The sequence below is a fragment of the Quercus suber genome, unplaced genomic scaffold (genome assembly GCF_002906115.3).
Source record: "Quercus suber isolate HL8 unplaced genomic scaffold, Cork oak 2.0 scaffold_71, whole genome shotgun sequence".
Lineage (NCBI taxonomy): Eukaryota > Viridiplantae > Streptophyta > Magnoliopsida > Fagales > Fagaceae > Quercus > Quercus suber.
The window spans coordinates 1,753,094-1,774,806 of record NW_027069536.1 but is presented as its reverse complement, the minus strand read 5'-3'; the positions used below and the strand labels follow the sequence as shown (position 1 = coordinate 1,774,806).

Sequence of the window (21,713 nt, the reverse complement as noted above, 5' to 3'; positions counted from 1 at the left end):
TACAAATTGTTATATTGAAGTATTAAACATACTTAAAAGCCATTGATTGACTTTTATTTTTTGGAATAAATAATGCAAATTACACTTTACCACTGTAGGGTCTGATTTGGCAGCCCAGGCCCAAGAGGGATGGGTTACGAGCCCAATGAACCCAAGACAATGAATTTGTAGAGAGTGAGCGAAAGAGCTGGGCTAGGTGTGAATCAAACAGAGGTAAATTAAAGCGTTGGAGGATTCATTGACACAAGATTATATTCATCTTCTTTTACAAATGTCTGTCCGAAGAGGCATATTATTGGAATGTGAGGTGGTTACAATTCTTGGAACTACAATGAAATTGTCTAATTCATCTCTCTCTCTCCCTCCCATTATCAGAGACCTCTCTTGCTATATAGCACCTTTTCTATCATCTCATCTCCATTTGTTCTTCATCTAAGCATCCACTTGAGTGCATGTCCCATCAGGTACTCTCTTTGCCCCTCCGTGAGTGGTAGTAGCTGAGATTACACTGTTCAGGAGTCTTCTCCCATTAATGCGGCAGAAAAGCAGCTGCAGTGCATTTAATGCGTGATGGCAGCTTTTCCTTAAGATATTTTCTCGTCCTAATCATCCCCAGATACGCTCAGAGCTTATCTTTGTCGTTGGATTGCCCGAGAGTCCATTTGGACCTTCTATTCGCTGGTGGGTCAAGACTATTTATGTCGAGAGTGTAATCTCTTCAGACAAAATGTGATCTCTTCGGACGTTACTCTTCCTTTACTTCTGGGTTGGCTGCGTTCAGATGAATTCTACCCCGACCCGCTATTACTCTTCGAACTACAGTATTCCTTAGGACAGGGCCCACAGCCCAATAAGTATGTCTAGGCTTTCATTCCCACAACAGCCCCTAAAAATCCCAATTTTTCCCTTGCATCCGAAGAGAAAAGGTGGGATTTTGACTTGTCACGGGGTGAGAAATTTGAGGGGAGACAAATGTTTGAACTGACACGCGCGTGGGCCTAGATAGAAGCGCTACATTATTACCAACGTTTGTTTTCGTATTTCCAAGGCGCTGCATTGATTACTCCAGGCGGCGCCTTGTCTTTCATATCCAACGGTGGGCTGTTGATCTAACGGGCGTGCTTCTCCCCCGGGATTTGAGCTAAATAACTCCTGCCCCTTCATTTAACCCCGTATAAAATCTCAAGAGAAGGCGCTTCTTCTACATTTTGCAAACTATCAGACTTCCTGGCGAGAACAAGCGCACAGCTTCACCACGCTCTTTCAGCAATCGATCTCAGTTTCTTTCACAGAGCGTCCGAGGACTACAGGCATGAATGGGTTTAAGTTTAAACACTTAGAAAAATTGTAACGGAGTGCTAACTAACCCAAATCATCTGGTCTGAGGACTACAGGCATGAATGTGTTTAAGTTTAAACACTTAGGAAAATGCGGTTCACATGACGAGTCGGCATGCTGTTTAACGGAAAAGCCCGATTAATAATAATATCTTTTGAAGTTGTTTACATTCCAAGGGCGAGGTATCACATGGCTATATAGATCTTCCAGGAAATATGCCCCTATGCCAGCCCCTGAAGTAATACGATATGGCCCCTCCCAATTAGGCCCTAATTTTCCCCAAGCTGGGTTCTTTGCAGTGCCAACAACTTTCCTCAGTACTAGATCACCAGGTTCCAAAGGCCTTGGCTTTACGTTGGCGTCGTAGCCCTGCCTGAGCTTCTGTTGATAATGCGTCAGGCGAACCATCGCATTCTCCCTTTTTTCCTCGACTAGGTCCAAACTCTTCTCAAGCTGTTCATTGTTGTCGGTCAGATTGAACGAAGTGGTTCTCAAAGTCGGGAATCCATTCTCCAGAGGTATTACAGCTTCAGCCCCATAGGTCATTGAAAAAGGGGTTTCCCCGGTAGATCTACGAGGCTTAGTTCTGTAGGCCCAAAGTACATGCGGCAATTCCTCTACCCATTTGCCCTTTGCATCGTCCAATCTCTTCTTTAAACCGTTTACAATGACCTTGTTGACAGCTTCTGCCTGGCCGTTACCCTAGGGATAAGCTGGAGTGGAATACCTGTTCGTGATTCCCACTTCGCTGCAATAACTCCTAAACGCCTTGCTATTGAACTGCAGACCATTGTCCGAGATGAGAGTATGAGGGACTCCGAAACGAATGACGATGTTTTTCCACACGAACTTTTGTACGTCTACATCTCGGATGTTGGTAAGAGCTTCTGCTTCGACCCATTTAGTGAAGTAGTCAGTGCTGACTAGCAGGTATTTCTTGTTTCCTGCGGCCTTGGAGAATGGCCCCATGATATCCAAGCCCCATTGAGCGAATGGCCACAGGCTGGATAGTGGGTTGAGGGTCCCACCTGGCTGGTGTATATTCGGCGCAAATCGTTGACACTAATCACATTTCTTCACGTATTCCTGGGCTTCGCTTTGCATGTTTGGCCACCAATAACCTTGCATAATGGCTCGATGGGCCAAAGATCTACCCTCAGTATGACTCCCACAAATCCCTTCATGCAGCTCTTCCAGTAGCAATTCAGCGGCTTCAGGATGGACACATAGTAGGTATGGTCCTGTATAGGATCGTTTGTACAGTCTCTGGTCCTCAGATAGCCAGAATTTGGTTGCTTTTCTTCGGACTTTATCAGCCTCCCCTTTTTCCTTGGGCAAAACATCATGCCACAAGAAGTTAATGATAGGATCCATCCAACTAGGCTCGGCCCTAATCTGGTGAACCTGCACTGCCTTTGTCCTCGCCTCCGTAGGCTCCTGCAGGTCCTCGACGAGGATGATTCTTGGCAGACTTTGCGCCGAGGAGGTGGCAAGTGTGGCCAAGGAATCGGCATGTGCATTACCGCTTCTGGGGATGTGCAGTAAATTGAAGAAGTCAAATCCCGATCGCAAGCGCTTAACTCAGCTCAGGTATCGCTGCATTCTCTCATCTTTTGCTTCGAATTCTCCTTGCACTTGACCAACAACCAGTCTCAAGTTCGAGAACGCTTCTAATGATTTTCCTCCCATTCTTTGAACCATGGCCATTCCTGTCAGCAGGGCTTCGTATTTGGCTTCGTTGTTCGTGGCAGTGAAGTTCAGTCTTAGCGATTTTTCAATAACTATCTTCTCTGGAGATACTAACACTAGTCCTATGCCAGAACCCTTTTGATTTGTTGCGCCATCCACGTACATTTCCTAATGAGAAGGACTTTGTTGAGAGATCATGCCAACCGATTTTCCATCCATGTCCGACGTTGGTATCGCTTCCTCTAAATGAGGCTTCGTGAACTCGGCTACTAAATTTGCAAGGATTTGGCCTTTGACTGACGTGCGGGGCATGTACTTAATGTTGAAAGCCCCTAAGATGGTACCCCACTTAGCAATTCACCCGGTGTAGTCAGCGCTTTGGAGTATAGCCTTGAGCGTGAGCTGAGTGAGGATGATGACCGTATGGGCCTGGAAATAGTGGGGTAGTTTTCGTGTACCCAGCACTACTGCTAGGATGGCCTTTTCCAGTGGAAGGTAATGGGTCTCAGCTTCATGCAGTGATTTACTTACGTAATAGACTGGTCTTTGTATGCCGCAGTCTGCTTAGATCAGTACCAAGCTCACAGCACAGGGAGCCACCGCAATGTAAGCAAACAAGACTTCATCCGGCTCAGGGCTGGACATAATTGGTGGCCGAGCTAGATAGTCCTTGAGTTGCTGAAAGGCGACAGCACATTCTTCAGTCCATTCGAATCTCTTCCACTTGTTGAGCAAAGAGAAAAATGGTCGACACCTGTCTGCTGACCGGGAGATAAATCGGTTCAAGGCAGCAGTCATTCCAGTTAGTTTTTGGACTTCTTTGGGATTCCGAAGAGCTCGCAAATTGTTGATTGCCTTTATCTGGTCGGAGTTAACCTTAATACCCCTATGGGTCACCATGTATCCCAAAAACTTGCCAGACCCTACGCCAAATAAGCACTTGGAAGCATTTAGGCGCAGCTTGTATTCCCTGAGGACTTCAAAGGTACTTTCAAGGTCCTTTATATGCTCAGCAATAATCTTGCTTTTCACCACCATGTCGTCAATGTAAATCTCGATGTTTCTACCAAGCTGTGGCTCAAACATTCTCGTCATCATCCTCTAATAGGTGGATCCCGCGTTTTTTAGGCCAAATGACATTACCTTATAGTGGTAGTTACCAATAGAGGTGACGAAAGCGGTCTTTTCCTGGTCGTCCAGGGCCAAGGGTATCTGGTGGTAGCCTTGGAAGGCATCTAGGAAGCTCATCCGAGGATGGTCGACAGTGGCATCCACTAGCTGATCGATCTTTGGCATTGGGAATGGATCCTTAGGGTAAGCCTTGTTTAAATCGGTGAAGTCCACGCACACTCGCCACTTTCCATTCTTTTTCTTCACTACCACTGTATTTGCCAACCACTCATGGTAAAAAACTTCCTTAATAGCTCCAGCTTATTTGAGCTTCGCTACTTCTTCCTTTACTGCCTCAGCGTGTTCCTTGGATGGGCGCCGAAGAGGCTGCTTCTTAGGGGTTACTAGTGGGTTGACTCTCAGATGATAATAAATGAATTCCGGGTCAACCCCTGGGGCTTCATAGGCGTCCTAGGCGAATACGTCAAGGTTTTTCTTGAGGAAGTCTACTAACTCTACCCTTTCCGGAAGAGGCAGCTCAGATCCGACTTGAAAGAATTTTTCTAGATTGTCTCCGATGGTGAATTTTGTCAGATCCTCGCACCTAGCTCCTTCTTCTGGATTCTCGACAAGCAATTCCCGAGGCTTTGATTGCTATAAAGCCTTCTTGGCCCTGGACAGGTGCTCGGTTTCTAGTTCATGCTGAATGGCGGCCACTAAGCATCGACGGGCTATGGACTGATCCCCTCGGATTTCATAAACTTGTCCTTCGGACAGGTATTTGACCTTCTGATGCAGAGTAGAAGAGACAGCCCCCAGTGCATGAAGCTAAGGTCTGGCTACAATCGCCGTAAACGGCGAATACACATCCACAACTATGAAATCCACCTCCACCACTTCAGAACCGATCTACACAGGGAGGCGTATCTGGCCTTTCAGGGTGACAACCCTTCCCTCGAAACTCACGAGGGGAGAGTTGTATGGCGTTAAGTCCTGAGGTTTTAGACCCAGCTCCTTGTAAAGATTGGGGTACATTATCTCCACGGCACTGCCCTGGTCCACTATCACCCTCTTAACGTCGTATCCCCCAATTCTGAGGGTAATTACTAAGGGGTCGTCATGGGGTTGGATGGTCCCCATCTTATCTTCATCCGAGAACCCTATGACCAGTTGCGCTGCCACCTTAGCTTTCTTCGGGTTTTGGCAGGCATTAGTTGTGGACGAACAGGCAACTGACATCACCTTTGAGGGTAAGGATCCTGTTCTTCCTAGTGCGGCGAAGACAACATTGATAGTTCCTAACGAAGGCTTGGATGGATCGTTTCTTCGGGATTCTGTGCTTGTCTGACTTTCTCGGCCACTGGAGTGGTGCAGAAGGTGCTTCAATCTACCGTCTCGGACTAGTTGGTCCAGGTGGTCCCACAGGCTCCTGCAATCCTCCGTGGTATGCTCGTGGTCCTGATGATACTGGCAGAAGAGATTATGATTGCGCATTTCGGGGTTTCCCACCATCTTATTCGGCCATCGGAAGAATGGTTCGCCCTTAATATTTTCCAGAACTTGGTGTACTGGCTCTTTGAATACAGTGTTAACTGTTTGAGGGTTTGTTGCTCCAGTCCCAGAAAAATCCCTCCGTGGTTTACTGCCGCTGAGCCGATTCGACCTGAAGTCCCTTATTTCTTGAGGGATAACCTTTTCCTTGCCCTTCCCCTGTTGCTAATCTTCTTCGACCTTTTTATACTTTTCGATGCAGTTCATCAGCTGACGCATGCTAGTGACTGGCTTGCCAGACAAAGATTTCCTCAAGCAGTGGTCAATGGGGAGGCTGAGCTTGAACGTGTCGAGGGCCATCACATCAAAGTTGCCCTCCATATCGTTAAACATCTCCCAGTACCTGTTCGAATACGCCTTCATAGTCTCACCCTCTTGCATGCTCAAGGATAGCAGGGAGGACAAGGGCTTGGACACTCTTCGGCAGGTGACAAAACGTGAACCAAAGGCTTGAGTGAGTTCTTTGAAGGAGCTGATGGAGTCTTCTTTTATGTTGTCAAACCACCTCATCACAACCGGCCCGAGGCTGGAGGGGAAGACCTTGCACATCAAAGCTTCAAAGCTTCGTTCCTAGAGTAGACTGCCATCCGCTGATTAAAATGACTGACATGTTCTACTGGGTCCGTTTTACCGTTGTAGATGGTGAACGCAGGTTGGTTAAAATGCCGGGGGAGTCTTGCTTCCTCAATCCTACATGTGAAGGGCGATCTAGAGATTTGGTTCAAGGCCTTACTCATGGCATCGTTCCCTATATCTCCGCGTGGTGGGCTTGGAGGTTACTTCTCACGACGACGCTCCTCCTGGTAGGAAAAGGACTCACTGATTGGCGTTCACGATTTTTGTTGGTAAGTGGGATCCTGTTGGTCATCAAACTCCTCATCGTAGTGTGAAGGAACCCGTTTCCGTTTTGCATGACGCAGCTCTCTTTTTAACTTTTCTACCTCCAACTGCAAATCCCGGTTCTTCTGTGCATGGGATATGTAACTCTCACCACGTGAATGGCTTTACCCAATGTGCACGGTGTGTGCACTACCCTCGCGATCCTGTCTTTGCTCCAAATTAAGGAAAGGGTCCGCATGTTGGGATGCCCTTGACTCCGCCTGTTGTTGGCCTCGTTCAGTCATCCTTCGCTGTTGTTTTCACCCCTGCACGAACTCTTCCCACAGACGATGCCAAGTGTAGGGTCTGATTTGGCAGCCCAGGCCCAAGAGGGATGGGTTACGAGCCCAATGAACCCAATACAATGAATTTGTAGAGAGTGGGCGAAAGAGCTAGACTAGGTGTGAATCAAACAGAGGTAAATTATAGCGTTGGAGGATTCATTGACACAAGATTATATTCATCTTCTTTTACAAATGTCTGTCCAAAGAGGCATATTATTGGAATGTGAGGTGGTTACAATTCTTGGAACTACAATGAAATTGTCTAATTCCTCTCTCTCTCTCTCTCCCTCCCATTATCAGAGACCTCTCTTGCTTATATAGCACCCTTTTCTATCATCTTCATCGTCCATTTGTTCTTCATCTAAGCATCCACTTGAGTGCATGTCCCATCAGGTACTCTCTTTGCCCCTCCATGAGTGGTAGTAGCTGAGATTACACTGTTCAGGAGTCTTCTCCACATTAATGCAGTCAGAAAAATAGCTGCAGTGCATTTAATGCGGTGATGACAGCTTTTCCTTAAGATATTTTCTCGTCCTAATCATCTCCAGATACGCTCAGAGCTTATCTTTGTCATTGGGATTGCCCGAGAGTCCATTCAGACCTTCTATTCGCTGGCTGGGTCAAGACTATTTATGTCCGAGGAGTGTAATCTCTTCGGACAAAATGTGATCTCTTCGGACGTTACTCTTCCTTTACTTCTGGGTTGGCTGCGTTCAGATGAATTCTACGCCGACTCGCTATTACTCTTCGGACATACAGTATTCCTCAAGACAGGGCCCACAGCCCAATAAGTATGTCTGGGCTTTCATTCCCCACAACCACTTTAAACTATTTCCCATATTATATTTTGCACCTTAAATTTTAATTCAAATGCACGTTTTGCACCATAAACTATGACATTTGTTACATTTTGCACCCTGATATTAAGTTTGTTGTTAACTTGGATGGAAATTCAAAATTTATGGTGTAAAATGTAATCAAAAGTATAATTTAGGGAGATAAAGTGTAATTTATCTTTTGTTTATAAATTATTAAGAAGAGGGGAAATTAAATCTTTTCACGTGTTGCCATATTTTTCTATCCAAGATAACAGTAAAATTGATGTCGAGGTGCAAAGTGTAATAAGATCATAATTTAAGGTGCAAAACGTGCATTCAAAAAAATTTATGGTACAAAGTGTAATTAAGGATATAGTTTAGGGTGAAAAATGTAATTTTTTAGAATACATAAGTACATTAATGTATTTTCTATTCATAACTTTTTTAGAATAATTCATCAATACAAATTGACATTTACATCTCAACTAGGTTGATACATATACAATATTCAAGAGTTACCTCAACATTTAAGAGTTACCGGCTTTTGTATGTTGTGAGTTGTGTGATATTAAACCTTGGTTCCACTCCCCTATGTGTGTGTCTGTTTGTGTCTGTCTTTCTCTCAGGAAAAAAAAAAGGAGAGAGAGAGGTTGATACATACACACATGTCTATCATTTGCAATTCTCAATCCCTTTGCAAATATCAAATAATTTTTTCTAAAAACAAACGAAATATAACTTGGTACATTACAAAAAAAATAAATAAATAAAAAATACATACATCTTCACTGCCCCCTTAATTTTTTTTTTTTTTTTAAACCTTATAAATTAGGGGTTGCTCGGTGGCCAAAGAATTACTTTACTTTCCTTTGGGTGGCCGAAGACGTTCTGGTTTGAGTATATATAAAGGTTAAGATTTTTTTTTTTTTGGCTGAATAAAGGTCAAGATTATATACTCAGAATCTTCCTTGCTTATCTAATTAAAAAAGTTTGACCACTTGATATACTTTGATAATTTTTTATTATCTGCAACTTGTTGGAAATTTGGTTAGAAAACAAATAACAATAACATCAATAATAATATTTTTCAAAGGAGAAAATAATAATAACTTGAGATTTATTTATTTATTTATTTTAATCTAAGCTAAAAATTCTATTTTAACATAATTTAAGTGTATATATGTGTGAAACTTCTTCTTAAGGACTTGAACCCTGCTTTTACCCCTTTACCTCCATCTCACAAGAACTTATACTTGTGGATAGGGGCGGCAAAATTGGACACTACCCACGAACTGACACAACACGACATGAAATTAGTAAATTATTAGTTGAGACTTAATGAGTTCGTGTCATATTCGGGTTGGTACGACTAACCCATTTAATAAATGGGTTGGGTTAGTGTCCATTACATGGAACCTGTTTGACTTGTCTGACCTGTTTAATTAAATAACATTTTACCAATATACCCTTCAAACCCTAGGTATATAAACTTATTAGTTGTTGTGGTTTATTTTCATTGACATATTATGATTAATTATTTGTGATATTGAGATATGCTTAGTTTTGAATTATTATTTGTAATACAATTGCTCGGTAGTTCTGAATTTTATATTAAAAATATTTATTTGTTTGGTTTTTCATAATTCATATCAATTTGGTTAATAATAAAATTAGTTTTTTTTTTCCTTTTGATAAAATCTGATAAATAAGTCGACACGACTGACTTATTTAATAAATGGGTTGTATTAGGGTTTAGGAATCCTTACTCGTTTAATAAATATGTCGGGTTAGGGTTGATCCATATATTCGAATACTTATGAGTTAACATGACACGAACTCGACACACAAACACGAATTGCCACCCCTACTTGTGGAATGACCATTACACAAAAGGTGCACGGTGGTATAACTCGAGATTTTTAACGACAACATTGTTTGGGCATGCTATTAAGCTAAAGCCAGATTATTTATTTATTGTTAGGTCAATTTTGGTGAACGTTTAATTAGAAACTTTATTGTATATATCTCATGGAAAGTAAACAGAACCAAGTGTGTTACAACTTCTTCTCGGGAAAAAAAATTGTGTTACAACTACAATGATATTTTAATATATAACAAGTTAAAGTACAAACTACACCACTAAAGTTTGAGGTCTTTGGATTTTATATCCTAAAATTTTAAATTTTGAATTTTACACCCTAAAATTATATTTTATTTGCAATAATAGCTCATTCATCTATATTTTCTATTAAGAGCCACATAAGTTTTTGTGCATATTTAGGGTGAGTTTGTCATCAGTTTATAAGTTCAATTTTTAACTTTTATATACATTTTTTCTTTTTAAAACCTCACTTTTCCAGCATTTTCTCACTTTTTCAAATTTTTTCAAGGTATAAGTATATTTTAGCACACTTTCAGCAAAAAACTAAATAGCTGTTCTTAAACAGACACTTAGTTCATCCAGTAAAAATAATGTCTAGTCATCATTATAAAATGACATAGCATAATGAAAATGACGTGACATCATTTTATTGGACGAACTAAACATGCATGACAAGCTTATGTGGCCCATAACAGAAAATATGAACAAAAAGGCTACTAATGCAAATGGAATATAACTTTAGAGAACAAAATTTAAATTTTAAAACTTTAGAGTGTAAAATTCAAAAAATCTCAAACTTCAGTGTTTTGCACTATATAATATGATAAAATCTTACAATAAAGTAAGACACAAGTTCGATTGTTAAGCGTAATCACCTTTGTCCTTACGCTTCCTTATGCAAATTTCCAACTAATCTTGTACTAATACTAAATGAGGCGTGAATTAGTAGGGTTATCATATTAATATATTATTATTATCAATATATTAAAGCCAACCTCTCCATCAACACATGCTTGTACAAAACCTATGAACTTTGTTATTATATATATCTTTCCATTAACTAATCTTGTACTAATACTAAATAAGGCGTGAATTAGTTGGGGCATTATATTATTATTATCAATATATTAAAGCCAGCCTCTCCATCAACACATCCTTTGTACAAAAGCCTATGTACTTTGTTATTATATATCTTTCCATTATGCTCCCATTAGTCATAATCATATGCGTGCTCTGTACTCATTTACTTATACCTTTCTAATTGACTATTAATTCTTTCAAAGTCGATCTCCAATGTTTTCTTCTCATCTACGGCTCCCTATCACTTACAATTACCAAATATAAGCATTCATACTTATTAACCAAAGCGTTTTAGACCTCATTCTATCTTTGAACATACCCAAGGAAGGTCTATATAGAAGAAACATGGAAAAGAAACTTGTATGTTTTTTCCTAGCCATCTTCTTTCTTACACTAGCTAGGTCCAGCCAGGGTCGACCTATTACAAGCAACTACTCTACCTTCAATTTGGTCTCCGATGGAGTCCAAGCTCTTCAGCAACCAAATCTACTTCATCTCAACCGCTTGTTTTCATCGGATACGTGCACGGAGACGTATGGATTTCTGCCATGCACCACCACTGTTCTAGGAAATGTTTTTCTCATTCTTGTCTATAGTTACTTCATGTTCTTGGGGGCCAAGTTGTTGTCAGATGGAAGTGAGATTTTGCTTGAAATTCTTGGACCTGGGATCATTGGTGGGCTCTTCTTGCCTGTTCTGAGCTCTCTTCCTGATGCAACAATTATCCTTGGTAAGCTTTATTATTAAGCAAACAAACTCACATGTCTTAGTCCATTTCACTATTGATCAACTTCTCAGCTTGCATAGCAAGAGACCATTCAGATTATATGAAATTAAATGGATTAGTTGTTCAAATTTTAAGGTCAAGCCAATTTTCTTAGGTGCTTAGCTAATATATTTCCTGTCAATTTTTCTGGGGATCACAAATTTCTCTCATGGTCCACACCTAACATTCACTCGAATTATAAAACTTGATATACAAAACTAATTTATGACACAAGACGACGTTGCCGTCCTTTTTATATTTTGTTTATTTCTCATCTTTTTTTTTTTTGAAAGGTATTTCTCATCTTTCTTGTACATTTAAAACTTCTCTTCCGTCATTTGATTGGCTTATTCTCCTATAAGTAAAGTTATGAAAGACTATCAGCTAATTTAAAGATAGAAATTGCTTCACGTACGTAGATATCTCCATAAGTATGGCGTGTATGTTAGGAAGGCCAGCTTATCAAAAGAAAAAGTTAGGAAATCCAAATTTGTTTGCCTATTTTTTTTTTTTTTTAAAGAAAAGAAAAAAAAAGATTAGAAATTTAATTAGCATGTAGGAATTTCCCTTCCTTCTGATACGTGTAAGGAGGAATAGGACTATAGGAGATAGATTTGTGAAATTGTTTTAAACAAACAGGCCTAGATAGGCACTATTATTTTAAGCATTTGACTTTCAGTATACATGTGCTAATAACTCTTTTTTATACGTTTTAGACTTTTAGTAATTGGGCAGGTTTTCTATATCTTTTGCAAACACCACTTGTAATAGAATAAGACTAAGTTTCCAGGAACCTGAAGTGAAATCAAGATTAAAAAATTGGTCTTTGCTTAAAAAAATAACCACAGCAATAAATTTTTCTCATGCTATTTCACTTTAGACGTAATCAAGCTTATGTAGGCTACTATTCTGACATTAAGATTTACTAAATACGTGATTAAGCTAACTTTTATCTTCTTTTCTTTTCTTTTTTTCTTTTTATAAAAACCCTGATTAAGCTAGGTGTTTTTTTAAAAAGATTTTATTAAATTTGAAAAGAAGTGATTAAGCTAACTTAATCATTGAAGATACTAGATAAGACATGGACAAGGATGCCACCTAGCTTGGTGATATAAAGAATTACCCCTAGGTCCTTGCTCAAATTTAACAATTATCTTTTCCTTCCAATTAATGCACAAAGAACTTTAAATAAATACAAATGCTTAAGTATATATATGTCGAAACATGTTAGTCCTAATGTGTGAAATTGGAGCAGAGGTGCATCGCATTTACCATTGTTTTGGTAAATAATAAAGTTAAATGATCGGTAAAAGTATCACACTGTTTGGTAATAGCCGTGTACAAATCCTAGAAAGCAAATTCTTTCCATTTACAAGATTCAAACATGCTAGAAGGAGTTAACTGACCAGCTTTAAGATAAGCTAGCAAAAGTCAAAGCAAAATCTGTCAATTTGATCTCTTATGTGGAATTTGGAGACTAGAGAACTACAATTTTTTATTTTTTATTTTTATTTTTTTATGGGCATGTTTTGACATTAGACATTCACATGTAATCTTATCTCATGTTAAACCATTGGAAATATAAGGATTTTACAATTACTTATGCTAGATTTTTCCTTTACAAGTTGTGCCTTATAAATAATATACTCAATTCAGTCTATGCATCATGGCTTTATTGACTTTTCGATTGCTCCCATTTCCTACGTTGTGGTTGTCAAAACCATTCAATTTTTCAGAAGAAAATTCTGAAAAATGAATTTTCTTCTGAAAAATTGAATTGCCCTAGGGCTTTTTTTTTTCTCCCCCTAAGAGTTTTGCTATTGTAGTCATAGTGGTCCTATATAATCTATATATGCAGCGTCGGTCTCACGTTTGCACATGGAAAAGTTTGACCAAGACATAGTGAATGTGATTGCTTAAAGCAATTTTCTTCTATATCCATCTATATGGCATATTCCAAATAGTCTGCTAAGAGCCTGAGAGAGATCCTTAATTTTATTTTCCTTAAAATTAAAAATAAAACAAACAAACAAAATAAAGGTTAAATTGGTTATATTATGGCCCCATAGGAGAATATGAAAGAATGCAGCAAAAGATTTCTTTGTCAAGAAAAATAAAAGTGCGGCTCCTTGTGGAAAGTGCAATTGAAAGTTCTACATCCTGCGTATAAGATTTACAATAGGCTACAAAATGGGTCAAAAAATTTTCCTCGGGGCATTGCCCCTCAGACCTTTGCTCCATGGACTAAGTTTCAGAAAATCTCCCATTAAAAACCACGTAACATTATTCGGATCGGGTCAGGTCGTCAACCGGATCAAACATAACTAAGCTCCACAAAGCTCAACATTCTCCTTGTGCCTCTATACAATATCATGTTCATCGGCTTGTAAGTTGTATCAATTCTATGGCTACTTGCCTCCTATCCTATGGGGCCATAATATAACCAATTTAACCTTTATTTTGTTTGTTTGTTTGTTTTATTTTTAATTTTAAGGAAAATAAAATTAAGGATCTCTCTTAGGCTCTTAGCAGACTATTTGGAATATGCCATATAGATGGATATAGAAGAAAATTGTTTTATGCAATCACATTCACTATGTCTTGGTCAAACTTTCTCTTGTGCAAACGTGAGACCGACACTACATATATAGATTATATAGGACCACTATGAATATAATAGCAAAACTCCTAGGAAAAAAAAAAATAGAAGAATTCATTTTTCTTCTGAAAAAATTGAATGCTTTTGACAACCCAACGTAGGAAATGGGGGTTCCCAGGAAAAAATTTTGGCCCGTTTTGTAGTCCCTTGTGAATCTTATGCGCAGGATGTAAAAAACGTTACTTTTGTGATTAGGGCTTGTTGTTGTCATTTTTGAGAGAAAAAAAAATTATACTACTGCACTTTGTATTTTTTCTTAATAATAATGAAATTTCTGCAACTCCGTAGACGTAGGCAAATTGCTGAACCACGTAAATACTGTCTTGTGCGTGTGATTATTTTTATTTGGCGTGTGTTTTATCTATTTTTGTTTTTAACAGGTTGAGAATTTTGGATTAATTCCCTATAACAGAGAATTGTGGTGATGACAATATTGCCATGGTCTATAAGCCTTGGTTGCTCACTCACAGAGTCATCCCTGTGTCTTTAGCAATTAGCATGACCAAAGGATAAAATAGATTTTCACATTTTGCCAATGTATTGTAACCATGATTTCAACTTAATTCACTATATTATCAAAAAAATAATATAAAATTCACTACGCATGATAGGCAATTCTTACATAGTCCCGGGGCACTGCTCCAAGCTTGCATAAATTAAAGGAAGTGGACCCTATGGGTATGGTGGGTCCCACCCCCTATCTAAGTTTTTTCCATGTATGATTATGAACGCTTTGAGTCAACGACATCTCGTTGATGAAAAGACTGGCGGTTCTGTTGATGGAATTTGCTACTGGAAATAGACGACAGTCGTTGCTTGCTGCACTTGCATGCCATCAACGATATGACGTTTGAAGTAGCACCTTACCACTGGACATAAGTGACCGCTGTGGCCTTCGACATGCAATGGAAGTCTGTGGCCTTTATATAAAAAGAGTGATACACTAAAAAAAAAAATTTAAAAATGATGAATTGGAACTATTAGATTCTAAAGGAGCTAATTGAAACTTTGGTTCAATTTCGAAGCCCAAAATTTTAGTTAGGAATTTTTTTTTTTTTTTTTCTTTTTGTAAGTTGAAAAATGATGGCCAAAATTTATGTAGAATTAATTTATTAAGGTCAATCTAGTAGCACATTTTGGGTATCAATCAATCAATCATGTACAGAAAGAATATACTAGAGATGGAAGAATATGAAAGAATGCAACAAAAGATTTCTTTGTCAAGAAAAATAAAAGTGAGGCTCCTTGTGGAAAGTGCAATTGAAAGTTCAAATCTTTTGCCATCAATGCAATTTTAGATTATGGGCTACTATAAAAAGTGTTTGAATTTTAGTAAGACTATACAGTGAAAAAGGATTTTTAAGTTCTTGTGAATATTACGCTATGTCAATTAACTTCACTGAAATCTCAAATAGGTTGGTAGTCTAGACTAATTTAAAAACAAAACTAACGATTGGAATTGAACTTTTGGCTTTATTTTTTACTTTTTGAGTTCTTACTGCAGTGTTGTTTCTCTAGTGAGAAAGAATTGATTCATCTTTTATGCATAGGATGGCCTAGTGTAGGTCGTTTATAGTTTGTTAACTGAGAAGCCTAATTTTTTCTGTTCATATGAATGTGTCATGTAATCTGACTTGATTCTACAACTTTTGATTCACTCTATTATATTAGTTTCTTGTCAACGCATTCTTTGCTTTTACTGGATAAACTTATATTGACATTTCTCTGGCTCTTCAATAGCATCTGGACTATCTGGGAGCACAGCAACTGCTCAAAGTCAGGTCTCGGTTGGAATGGGCTTGCTAGCTGGATCGACTGTAATGCTTTTGACAATTTTGTGGAGCACCTGTCTAGTAGTTGGCAAGTGTGACCTTGAGAATTCAGTTGCAGTAGATCAGAAAGATACAAAAATATTTAGCTTAACTGGTAATTTCCTATACTTCTAATAAGGGTAAAAAAAAAAAAAAAAAAAAAAAACCACGTTCACAAAGGAAATTTTTTTCAATAATTCTCAAAAGAAAAGATAAGTGCTACTTGCTTGGGCTCTCTATCAGCATATGCTGTCTGTGAGTTTATGACACTTTGGGATGCAAAATATTTTGATTACTAATTATTGTTGAATATTAGCTCTGATACCATGTTAAATGGAGAATATTATCAAACGCAATGTGTTATACCATGTTGTATATGCTAGAGAGGATGCAGAAGAGAAAGCATAGAATAGGAACATCAAGAACACGAGAGTTACGTGGTTCAGCCTTGACGGCCTACATCCACGGAGGAATCCCTTAAGGGCTACATCTTTATTGTGTAGGAGTGTAGTACAATAACCTATGTTACAATGAACCCTAACATAAGTATATATAGGAGACTAAACCCTAGACTACTAGTACAAGCAGGAATGGGCTTGGGCCTATTACATTGGGCTAATATATGTCTAATATATATCTCTAACACCCTCCCTCAAACTCAAGGCGGAAGCTCAATGAAGGCTTGAGGTTGGATAAGCATGAGAAGATCACTTGGAGATGCCTTGAAGAATGCCTTTGAAGAAACCACAATGAAGAATGTGCCAATTGACCAATTTTGGAGCTTCAAATGAAGAAACGGAGTCTAAAATCGGAATCTACGCGAAAAACTGAGCAAGATAGGCCCTTTCGGAAATTTTGACTTTTGGTCAAAGGTCAACGCAAAAAGTCAAAGTCAACTAGTCCAGGTCAAAGTCAACGGATACTGGTCCGGGTCGGTTCCGGGTTTCCGGGTCGGGTCACGGATCGGGTAGCAGGCCGCTGACGTCATCCTATGACGTGTCGCTGACGTGGACTAGGGCTGATGTGGACATGCTGCGTGGCTGCTGACGTGGAGTGATGACGTCATCAGGCGACGTCAGATGACATCAGCCGCAATTTTCCGGCGCGTGGCAGGAGCGTGCAATGTTCACCGGCGCGTGGAGGAGAAGCCCGAAGTCCCAGTGGCGCGTGAAAGCGCGTGCGGTGTCAGATGGCTGCCAAAATTTCAGGTTCTGTTGATCGGTCGACGTGGAGGCCGTATGATTGGCGCGTGTACCAATAAGACTACCTGGAAATGGAAATCTGAGGCGGTGCGTGGGAGATTTACCGGAGCTGTTGGCGGCGCGTGGCGGCGCGTGAAGCTTCCTTTGTTGGCCGAGTTCCTGGGTTTTGGTCGCGGGAGGTCGTGGATCACGTCTGTGGTGTTTGTTTCATCAGGCGAGGCTTGGATTTGCACAGATCTGAGAAGTTGAGTCACGGCTTTGCTTGAGTTTGTGGATCTTTGACACAGCACTGAGCCACGGTGGCTGCGAGATGCCATGGAGTCTAAATCCAGTAGAGAAGCATGTGTGACTTCTGATGGTGGTGTGCACATGAGAATCTTCTTTGATTGTCAGAGATTTTGTTTGATGCCAAGAACGGAGTTTGGCTCTGATACCATGTTGAATATTAGTTCTGATACCATGTTAAATGGAGAATATTATCAAACGCAATGTGTTATACCATGTTGTGTATGCTAGAGAGGATGCGGAAGAGAAAGCATAGAATAGGAACATCAAGAACACGAGAGTTACGTGGTTCAGCCTTGACGGCCTACATCCACGGAGGAATCCCTTAAGGGCTACATCTTTATTGTGTAGGAGTGTAGTACAATAACCTATATTACAATGAACCCTAACATAAATATATATAGGCGACTAAACCCTAGACTACTAGTACAAGCAGGAATGGGCTTGGGCCTATTACATTGGGCTAATATATGTCTAATATATATCTCTAACATGATTGCTTGGATCATGCAGCTTGTTAAAAAATAGATTACATGTTTACCTATTTTGCTTATGCAACTTTAAGTTGCTTTGCAAATTTCCGAAGTCTGATTTAGTCTTAAGATTATAAAACTTATGTTCAATGTAACAGCAACATTTATAGAAATTCAGTTCTTTTTGCCTTCTAATAGGAATATGATACTGTGAAAATATACATTTTTGAATAAAAATGTTCATGGTGTGGGTGTTGTGTTTGTTGAACACGGTAGATTTTATTTTTGCAGGATCTGGGGTGAGCACTGATATCTGGACTAGCTATGCTGCTAGAATCATGACTATATCTCTTGTCCCATTCATAATAGTTCAAATACCAGAAGTTTTTCAAGCAACTTCTCACAGTCGCTTAGCCATTATGATTTCCCTTATTGTCTCCATTTGTTTATTGCTTGCTTACAGCCTTTATCAGGTACTTAATGATTCATAAAATCTTCTTAACGATTCGTATAATCTTATTTGCTTGATGTTTTTAAGAATGGATCTTCAGTGATCAAACCTTGATATCAGGTAGCCCACTTTTCCGTCTTGTTATGTTTGTTTCCATTTTCAATACTGATTGCAGCATCTTTCTTTAAAATATAAATGCAGATTTTTCAGCCTTGGATTCAGAAGAGAAGATTTGCCTATGCAAAGCATAAGCATGTAATATCAGGAATTCTGAGAAATCTAAAAATGCTTACACAAGGAAAACTTTTTAAAGAAGATGGTAAACCAAATACAGATGTCATAGAAAGGTTCGTCTTTGCTAACCTCTCAAATCTTTCCAATTGTTTATTTGAATTTTTCATTGCCATTCCAATAAAATAAGCACCTCATAACTCATTGCATTCCAAGCAACCTAGATCCTACAATTCATAAGAACAAAATGAGGGAAACTTTCCTTTTAGAGAATCTTCTTTACAAATAAGGGCTTCAGTAAACCAAAGAATCCCATTAAACATTTAAATGCTGCTCTTACAACTTCCTTTACCTTACATTGTGGTTATGTACTTGAAAGAGATATCCAGGCTACGTATACCTTTTCTAACAAGGAGAAAATAAACGTCTTCTTTCCATTCAACTAGATTAAGATATCCAATCATCTTAACCAACTAGGCTGTAATATTGAGTACAATAGACACCATAGTCTGTAGGATGAATACACAGATATGAGATAACCTATCAATTTAATTTCCTAAACTGAAAACCTTCCATTGAAATTCAATATATATGATCTAATTTTAATATTCACTGCACCACAATGCCAGGTTGTTTAGAGCAATTGATCAGAATTCAGACGGAAAGCTATCAGCAGCGGAGTTGAGAGCTCTGGTAGTAGGAATTCAGTTTGAGGAGATGGATTTAGATATTGAAGGTGCAGTTGCACAAGTGATGGAAGATTTTGATAAATCTCATGATTCACAAGTTGATGTGGATGAATTTGTCACCGGAATTTCAAGATGGCTTAACCGGGCCAGGCAGTTTGCAAGAAGTGGCCAAGTCCAAGATGACCTATCGATAAGACTTCTTAACAATTTTCAACAGGTATGTTTTTTCATGCAATTCCTCTAATCCTGAATGTTTGCATAATGACATCTATAAATGCATGTGTAGCAAACAAAGAAAGAACAAGATCTGTTCGGAGATCAGAACGATGAGGTTGTGGAGACGATTGAAAATGCAAAGTGGCATGCCTACAAAGCAGTTTTCATGTTGCTTTTGGGAACCATAATTGCTGCGGTTACTGCCGATCCCCTAGTGGATGCTGTTGAGAACTTCTCAACTGCAACAAGCATTCCTTCCTTCTTCGTCTCATTTGTCATTCTACCTTTTGCTAGCTCTAGTGAGGTAGTATCAACTCTTATTTTTGCAAGCAAGAAAAAGTCAAGAATGGCATCCTTGATGTATTCAGAGGTATGCTTCACCTTCCTACTTTTGTGTACACTAAATGCAGTTCTATTTTCGCAACTTTGTTTCCAGCAGTTGCAAGCCATAACCTTCTCAGTTGTCTTTGGAAACTTGCATTTAAGAAAACTTAGAATAGACATGTCAATTCCCAATTATCAAGCAGTTTCCTTTTCCTCCATGTGAATGTCCCGAGGATAGTCCTTGACTCAAGGTAGGGTCTGAAAGAGTTTCAACACACTAGATCATTTAAAAACCATAAGGAAATCCAGTATCATGCACAAGAACATGGCTAGAGTAGAGATGTAAAAAGAATAAAATAGCAGTTACTGCGGTTGACTAAATTATATAACTTTGCCACTTTTAGTCTTGACACAATTGTTCTTAATCACATCATGTCTGAGTTATTTAGCTAGGCACACATAGATACCCTCAAATCTACAAATTTTCTCATCTTATGGCTTTCTTGAATTACAGAACAAGATGGCCTGTAGCTCTATCTCAGTTCTCAGGCTTCTGGCCATTTTGGTGGCCCATCTTGGACCTTCTCTTTCTATGACTCCTGCGTCATGTTTTGATTTAAGAACTTGCAGCCAAAAGGGCCTATAATCTATGTGGTTTTTGTGGTGCAGATATATGGTTCAGTGACCATGAGTAACATCCTTTCACTCGCAGTCTTCTTGGGTCTTGTTTACTTCCGCGACTTGACATGGGACTTCTCATCTGAGGTGCTAGTTATAATAATTGTTTGCATAGTGATGGGTCTCGTTGCCAGTTTCCGCACCACCTTCCCTCTTTGGATATCACTGGTGGCCTATGCGCTTTATCCACTTTCCTTGTTGCTGGTGTATATTCTTAACTACGTTGTTGGATGGTCATAGACTCTTTCTACTTTACAAGGTAGCAAATGGAAGCATCTATGCCATACTGCTTTTGGTTATGTCAATTAACAGCCAAACTTTAGGTTCTACTCCTCTTGGTGTCACAAGTTCCATGCACATTTTTATTGTTGGAAAAATCATTAAATCAGTTATTCAAAATAAAAAGGATTTCGGTCTAAAAAGGTTCTGCACAATGAGCAGGTCCACTAATGCTATGTTTCTAGTAGGAAAAGGTACATCTAGAAGATTGTTTTATAGAAGGCATTTACTTTTCCCTTTTGCTGTTCAAAGGATTTCAATGATACATTCTTGACATTTTCTATCATCCTCATTCCTCCATTTTTTATTCCTGTAAGTTCTGTTTTGCTTTTGGGAATCAATTGAATAATCTATTTCAATCTAAAGAAGCAGTAGTATGATATGATGCAAAAATCTATAATAATATCAAAATGAAGGGAGATTGGAAAATCTACTTTTCCCTTTTCGTTTGGCACTTGGCAGGCTCTGTGCTCAATAATTCAATATGCATGTGCTACAGTAATATATATATATATATTTTTTTTGGGAGAAATCATGCTACAGTAATATAACATACCAACATCACATGTAAATGATACAAGCCTCATCAAACAATGACAATGCCCTTCTTGGTACTTGTAGATACTCAAGCACAAGCTTTTGTGGTCTTTAAATTCATTTTGATTCTAAAGATGTTCCACTCTCTTCATTTCTCATTGCCTTTCCAGCAAGGACAACCTTTTAATATGTGCTATTCTGCTATTGAAATATTAGCGGAATCTGTAATAGGAAAGCAATTGGATTTTATGATGCCATGTATCATTCAAGCTTTCCAAAGCTTCTACATTAAAGATTGTAGTTTTCTTTTCTGCCAACTTCAAAATCTGTTGTTTAAACACTATAACATGTATTTCCACACACTTTTTTACCTTCACGTATTTTTACAATACTTAAACGACGTTACTAAAACAACAATACCAAACCGGCAATTTTTGAGGGCTGAATGCCTTGAGTTTCTTCATTAGCTTGTACCTACTTG

At 38.9% G+C, this 21,713-nt stretch overlaps 2 protein-coding genes across 2 annotated transcripts; one reads left to right on the top strand and one right to left on the bottom strand.

The window, feature by feature from the left end:
- Window positions 1-5,046: 5,046 nt before the first annotated feature.
- Window positions 5,047-5,649, bottom strand: LOC136067424 (uncharacterized). Its single transcript, XM_065773257.1, has one exon. It carries the CDS (start codon window positions 5,647-5,649, stop codon window positions 5,047-5,049), a length of 603 nt encoding a protein of 200 aa, XP_065629329.1.
- A 5,105-nt stretch (window positions 5,650-10,754) lies between these two features.
- LOC112040079 (sodium/calcium exchanger NCL) lies at window positions 10,755-20,981 on the top strand. The gene is made up of 7 exons (XM_024072980.2): window positions 10,755-11,361; window positions 15,797-15,982; window positions 18,119-18,300; window positions 18,480-18,625; window positions 19,139-19,415; window positions 19,485-19,784; window positions 20,408-20,981. The coding sequence occupies exons 1-7, from the start codon at window positions 10,977-10,979 to the stop codon at window positions 20,654-20,656; spliced, it is 1,725 nt and encodes a 574-aa protein (XP_023928748.1). The 5' UTR covers window positions 10,755-10,976; the 3' UTR covers window positions 20,657-20,981.
- The last annotated feature ends 732 nt before the right edge of the window (window positions 20,982-21,713 follow it).

Coding starts and splice junctions, on each gene's coding strand:
- LOC136067424 (XM_065773257.1), bottom strand. CDS start 5,649: ATGGTGGGAAACCCCGAAATGCGCAATCATAATCTCTTCTGCCAGTAT.
- LOC112040079 (XM_024072980.2), top strand. CDS start 10,977: ATGGAAAAGAAACTTGTATGTTTTTTCCTAGCCATCTTCTTTCTTACA. Junction 11,362..15,796: donor TGATGCAACAATTATCCTTG/GTAAGCTTTATT, acceptor GCTCTTCAATAG/CATCTGGACTATCTGGGAGC. Junction 18,626..19,138: donor AATACAGATGTCATAGAAAG/GTTCGTCTTTGC, acceptor CCACAATGCCAG/GTTGTTTAGAGCAATTGATC.